Source organism: Trematomus bernacchii, unplaced genomic scaffold, assembly GCF_902827165.1.
Source record: "Trematomus bernacchii unplaced genomic scaffold, fTreBer1.1, whole genome shotgun sequence".
Classification (NCBI taxonomy): domain Eukaryota; kingdom Metazoa; phylum Chordata; class Actinopteri; order Perciformes; family Nototheniidae; genus Trematomus; species Trematomus bernacchii.
In genome coordinates, this window is record NW_022987674.1 from 288187 (window position 1) to 295000 (window position 6814).

Sequence of the window (6814 nt, forward strand, 5' to 3'; positions counted from 1 at the left end):
TAATGATCACTGCAGGCTGATGGGGTTTAATGCAGGTTTATTTCTCAGAGTCCAGCAGAAGAGGTCTGGTTTTAAGATTCATCCTGTTTAATGTATAAATAATTAATACCCAGCTCTCTCATTCAGTCTCTATCACTTCCTGAATGTCGGAGTTTCAGACAGATCGATGGACTTGGTAATGGAGAGGTGAGGTCAGACGCTTGCTTGACATTAACATATGAATTAAGGTTTTTAAGGACGAGACGTTCACCAGGAGCCTCGCCCTTCTCTTCAGCTCACATACAAAAAAAGAAAAACGGAAGTTTGCCGTTTTTTAATTAACATAACAAAGCAACCAACGCCAGATCTATGCCACGCAGCTAAGTTAAAGCTAGCTGGCTAACCTTAGCTTGCACACTAACGTTACTGCTATAGCACAATAACTATGATTGGTTAGTCTGCTGCCTCCCTAATGACTTTAGCTAACATTAGATTTTAACCAATAATAAAATATGTAGGGTTAAAAAGCAAAGGTGTTTCTGCTAGTAAGTAGAGATGCAATGCAGCGGCTAACCATCTGACTGTAAGCTAATCTAAGGCTAGGCGTCTAGCAGCTACTAAGCTACACAACATGGATCTGGTGTTGTTCTTTTCAATTTACTACGTCTCTTAATCATGACTACTATACGATTAAAGCAACATTTAAACATCAAGACATATCTTACAGCCAGCAGCAGGTTAGCTTAGCTTAGCATAAAGACTGGAAACGATGGGAAACTGTTAGCATGCTCTTTCCAAAGATGACACTTGAATCCACCGTTACAGCTTGTATCTGATAATCGTTTCCAACTTTGGTTTATTTTTGTCTGATTATAAAATTCAGACTCTTATTGTTTTATAATTTTCTTCCGTTTGTAACGATGAGCTTCAGCGCTTCTTTCACACAAACAAGGAGCGGCCGTCTCCTCGTCACTTTCCACTCAGTAGGCCATCTTTGTTTGTGTGGTCACGATGGTGATGTCTGTGATCTGTTGATGGAAGACAGGAAGTGTTTAAACCTGACGACGGTCCGTTTGTTTTTACCGAAGCTAACGGTGGCGCCGCTGAACCTGCGTTAGCGTGTTGGATGTGTTTTCCATTCACAATGAGGATTATCTATCCTGGTTTTAAACACAAACCCCTCTCTTCACTGCCTTTGATCCTGCAGGTATTTATTCCAGCTGTGCACTTTCATCAGTGTTCGCTACAGTATGATGGACTCGCTGTGCTAACCTTAGCACATGTTGCTACCGCTAAAAATGGACAAGAACTTGCACTTATTTCCAGATAACAGAGACGGAGTTCGGTTGTAAAACGTTCCAATTCTTTTGAAAGGTCGCACCGAAGAGACGTCTTTTTATCGTTGTCACTTCCTGTGGAAAATCTCCAGCTCTGGTTTAGGACAGGAGCAATTTTAATTGACTTATTCCACATATTTGTCCCTTTAACAGACAGAGATAAAGAGGAAGAATAATAGTTTTTGACCGGTGCAGAACATACTAAACTTAGTTTTTTTAATGACGATTGTTCGGTTAGTAACAGAGCCTTAAAGGTGGGGTAGGTAAGTTTGAGAAACCGGCTCGAGATACACTTTTTGTTATATTCCATGGAATGCTCTTAACATCCCGATAGCAATGAATATCTGAAGTGCTTTGACAAAAAATCCATAAAAAAATGTCATCTGTGGAAGCTGTAGTACTGTAAAAAGCACGACCAATCATCTGAGCCGGCCTGGCTAAAGTAACTGGATGGCCTACCTGCCTGTCAGCCTTCCATCTGTGCACAAACTTATCTCGTGCCCTCATTGGTCATGTGCGCGTTCGTGTGTGTTGGAGGAGGGGCTCTGTATGGAAGTAGCAGATTTCTTCCGGCTGTGTATTTTCAAATTCTTGCGCACTCGAGCTGGTTTCTCCAAAATGACCGACCCCACCTTTAAGGTTCCCCTCAAATAGTCCTTATTCCCCTTATCACTGCTATTTTAGGAGGTGTATATACGTTTTTATAAACTGTCAATGCTAACGAAGCTAACTTGGCTATTAGCCTACTGGGTTTTTAGACTTGTTGTTTAGGAACGCCGTTGTTGACACCACTGATTTCTGAGGTTAAAAAAAACGCATCATCGTCTAGCAAATAATATCTGCGGTGATGGTTTGTGTTGTCAGGTTTAGGAGATCATGCAGGACACCATGGTATGTGATGGTATGGCAAACAGAAACAGAATCCACTCATCTGTCAGCTCACTTTATTTTCTCGTTTATAAAACCAAAAGCAAAGCTGAAACTCTCCGACAAACAGAATCATGTGACTCTGCTGGAGAAACATACAAAATCAAATAAATACAAGTCTAAAATTAATTCACTTTTTCATATGATGTAGCTTATAAAGAGAGAGAGAGAGAGAGAGAGAGAGAGGAGGAGGAGGAGGAGGTTAGTCGTACAGGTCTCATGACTGCATGGCTAATGCTAACGCTAAGCTAATCAACATGAGGAGTACAAAAGTAAAAAGGCTTCAAGGAAATAGAAAAAGTAAAGAAAGGTTTTATAAAACAGCAGGAAATGAAGTCATGTTGTTAGGCTGAGGCAGTGGGTGGAGTTTAGTTTTTGACGCCTCCTGCAGGATCACATGATGCTGCAGCACTTACACGGCTGCTTCTCCTTTTTCATCTCCTGCACCTCACTCGTTTCGCCCGGCGTTCCCCCGTTACTCGGCGTCATGGTGGCCTCCTCTTGGGGTTTATTAGCGGGCGGCAAGTCGGTGAAGACGGGCGTTTTGGCGGGCGTTTCGGCGGGGGAAGCAGATGTCGGTTTGGGCGAAGCAGGCGGAGGAAGAGTCGGTGTTTTGGCTTCGTCTGGTGATGTTTTCCCGTCGCCGATGAGCACCAGCTCGGCCTTCACGCTGCCCTGAACGCCCAAAACCTTCTTCGTCTCGTCTTCATCCTCCACGCTCTGGTACCCCATGAACACCATCGTGACCGGGTTTTCTGCGCTCGCCTCCTCCACGTTGACCTCGACAATCGGTTGTGCCTCCACCCCCGGGATCTCCACTGGCTCCTGGACCTCCTCCTCCTCTTTCTCCTCCTCCTCTTCCTCCTCCTCTTCCTCCTGGACCTCCGCGGTGGGGAGGGAGGTCACGGTGTCTCCGGTGTGAGAGACCACCGAGGCCTCGTCAGCTTTAAAGATAAGCTCCTCCACCTGAGAGAAGCTGAGCAGCTGGACGCCGTCATCTCCGTTCATCTCGTGGACCACTGAGAGGGAAAGGTCGAGAGGGAAGGTCAGGAACGAAGAAATGACACGGAAAATACAAAAAAACGACTCTGCAAAGGTTTCACAAAACTAGTCATTGCGGGAGCGATGTTCATTTGTGACAGTTGTTAGAAAAACTTGTAAACTTTGTACCAGAAAGTCTGATTTAGATTTAGGTCGGAGGGCACCCTTCAATACATTCACCATACAATTGAAACTTTTCAAGCTTTATAGAAAATCCTAAACTTTGTTTCTGAACATTTAAAACTGATTTTGATTGCAGTTTGTAATGAAATGCAGTCTTACGCTTCTGCACCAAATTCATGACCGAGGTATAAATATATTTCGTATGCATAGAAGTGTATCTTTGTGTTTTGAGCTTCTTGCAGCGTTTGGTTTCTGCAGCTTTTAGTAAACGCTGCGCATGTCTCCTCAAGTTGCTGAATATTCTCTAAACGCTGCATGTGTTGCTGCTGGAGATGTTTCTTCATGTGTTTTAACCAGTGGCGAGCCGTGAGCTTTATACCTAGGCCCTCTGACCCCCACCAATTCCCTCGAAAAAAAAAGAGTTATTACGTCACAGCGTATACTTCAGCGGAATATCAAAACAACGGCCCAGGGTGCAAAACGCATCAATGACAGCGACCCTCTACCACACAAAACAACACCTGTGAACCCAATTTGTGTTCTTTGACATTGAAAATGATATTGCATTGTGTTTGTTACTTTCGTTGCAGTTGTATGTCTTAAGTGTAATTTGGCATGCTTTTATTTTGAAGGCGAGTTCACGCTGTTGACAGGAAGTTGTTGTTGCTATGGAAACAAGAAAAGTTTCACAGCGGGCGGAACTTGTCATAAAGTCCGCGATAATAAAACCCACCCATTTAGAGGGAAGATATGATTGGTCAATTGTACTGTCATTTGACATTACTCTCTCGTTCAGTTACTATAGCAACCCTCTGTGAATCGCAGAGAGGGCCAGACGAGCTTCTTTCATGTAACCCACATTCAAACAGAGACTGAACAGGCAGATTCGAAGGATTTATTTCTTTGGAAATGTTATTTTAAATACAATTAAATCAAGTTTTTTTTCGGTAAAACTAATGAAAAATATAACAAAAATAATATTAAAAAAATATATATTTAAAAAAAATATTTAAAAAACAAATGTTTTTAAATATTATTTTTTAGAATATCTTAGGCCCTCACAGAGGGCCTAGAGGGCCCTGACGGCTCGCCACTGGTTTTAGCACATTTGTGTTTCTTTAATTGCACCGTTTCTGAAACTGCAGGCGTTTCTCATAATGTAAATGGCGTTGTTATGCAGTTGCAGCTGTTGGCCACCGTACCAATCCTATTCAAAATGCATCTTAGTTCTTTTTAGACACGTAAAAAGTTAAGAAATGAACGCCTTTTATGTGGAACTATTCATAACAAGAGTTAGAAGATCCAATAGAGACACGAAACACAAGATTACTTTAGGTTATCCTTAACATCTGATCTGAAGTCTGTCGGGTGTTTTCATGACAAAGAGGCTGCAGAGCGGCATCATGCGGTCAGTTTCACTTTAAGAGAGGTTCCTGCTATCCAATCAGAACTCAGTTTTTGTTTGTGTTCAACGGGAAACCTCTCGTAAAGCCGGATCTGAGTTTTCACTATATTTGTATTTTCCGACATCACCTTTCCGCTCGTCCTCGTACACTTTGACCCCGTGGTGAGAGAGGTCAACAGGAAGTGTGGTGTTAGAGGAGAGGACCCGTGTTTCCCCCGTCACTTTGTCCCGCTCTACTTTAATCTCCACCGAGTACATGGCTGGAGGGAGGGGAGGGTCAACGAAACAAACACACACACATCTAACATCAACACGTATGACAGCGTATCAGAGCCTTTAAGGTAGGGAAATAATACATTAGAGCAAGAGGAGCTGATGTTTACTTTAAAGAGTCCTCTCCTGCTGATGTTCAGGTGTATATCAGTATGTAGTGTCTCTACTTTAAAGAGTCCTCTCCTGCTGATGTTCAGGTGTATATCAGTATGTAGTGTCTCTACTTTAAAGAGTCCTCTCCTGCTGATGTTCAGGTGTATATCAGTATGTAGTGTCTCTACTTTAAAGAGTCCTCTCCTGCTGATGTTCAGGTGTATATCAGTATGTAGTGTCTCTACTTTAAAGAGTCCTCTCCTGCTGATGTTCAGGTGTATATCAGTATTTGTTCAGGCTCTAATGTGCTGTCATACACATAAGAGATTAAATCATTAGACTAATATTAAAGACTCACACACTCAGACACTCACACACTCAGACAGACAGACAGACAGACAGACAGACAGACAGACAGACAGACAGACAGACAGACAGACAGACAGACAGACAGACAGACAGACAGGGTGTTAGGTGTTAAACGTAAAGACACATAACGAGAGCTCTTCCTCTTGAATCTTGAGAGAGTAATAACCTGATCAAACAGACTCACCTCTCTTCATCTCCTCCGTCTCCTCCCTCGGTTTGTTCATCCGTGGGCTTTTGTGAACTTTGACCTCTGCAGGGGCTCATGGGAAATAAAGGAGACAGAGTGAAGACCAGGCGGTGGTAGAGGAGTGGAAAATAATAGGCGCGTTCACACCGGAGTACTTTTACCCGTACTTTTCCCGTTTAGTTCCGTTAGTACCCCTGATGTTGCGTTCACACCAAAAAGAGTACTTAGTGCCGGGAACTTTTACCCCCATTTTTAGTGCCTGCTGAGAGGTGGTACCAAAAAAGTACCAAAAAAGTACCAATTTCTATTGGCTGGACGAATTGCAAATCACGCCCCGTAAAACTCTGAAAAGTGTTTTGAAGCCGCCATTGTATTTGCTGGCATTAGCATTATTAGCATTAGCATTCGCCCAGCGCACAAACGCAGAGAGACTAACTTATGGCAACACAAAATAAAACATGGGAGCGGTGGAGATGAGGAGGTGTCGGCGTTCTGGAGATTTACTCTGAAGGCTTCAGTAGAAGCTGCTGGGAGTCCCAGCAGCTTCTACTGAAGCCTTCCTCAACTCCGGGGACTTCCGGCCGGGGACTCCAGGTGGCAGTATACGCCGTGAAGTTGTTTGTGGCCTGCCAGTAAACCCAAAGCAGAAGAAGACGAAGTGACGTCAGAGGCTCAGTTGTGTAATCTTCCCTCAGGGAAAAGTACTCCGGTGTGAACGCGATTGGCACTTAGTGCCGGGGCACTAAGTACAAGATCTGAGTACTTCTACTTTTACTCAAGTACCAGATCTGAGTACTTCTACTTTTACTCAAGTACCAGATCTGAGTACTTCTACTTTTACTCCAGTACCAGATCTGAGTACTTCTCGTACCCCTGAATTAGTGCGATGATTACTTTAATACAATTTCTGTAATATAATCTGTTACTTATCACAATCTTACCTTGAATGATCTGATCCTCGTCCTGCTTAGGGACGCTGTGGACTTTGACCTCGACATCTGATCAGAGACAAACAGTGAGACACAACAACAACAACACAACAACAACAACGACAACACAACGACAACAAGAGAAGAAGAA

The 6814-nt window shown here is 43.3% G+C and overlaps 1 protein-coding gene across 4 annotated transcripts in view; it reads right to left on the bottom strand.

The window, feature by feature from the left end:
• Positions 1-2243: 2243 nt before the first annotated feature.
• palm1a (paralemmin 1a) overlaps positions 2244-6814 on the bottom strand; it is a 16207-nt gene continuing 11636 nt past the window's right edge. The window contains exons 7-10 of one of the 4 annotated variants that reach the window (XM_034136190.1): positions 6676-6732; positions 5732-5797; positions 4941-5072; positions 2244-3262 (exon numbers count right to left, since the gene is read on the bottom strand). In XM_034136190.1, the coding sequence (XP_033992081.1) occupies positions 2637-3262; positions 4941-5072; positions 5732-5797; positions 6676-6732 (881 nt within the window). In that variant the 3' untranslated portion in view covers positions 2244-2636. Of the gene's footprint in view, positions 3263-4940; positions 5073-5731; positions 5807-6675; positions 6733-6814 lie in introns of all 4 variants that reach the window. The other 3 variants (XM_034136189.1, XM_034136192.1, XM_034136191.1) reach the window with 3 other exon arrangements.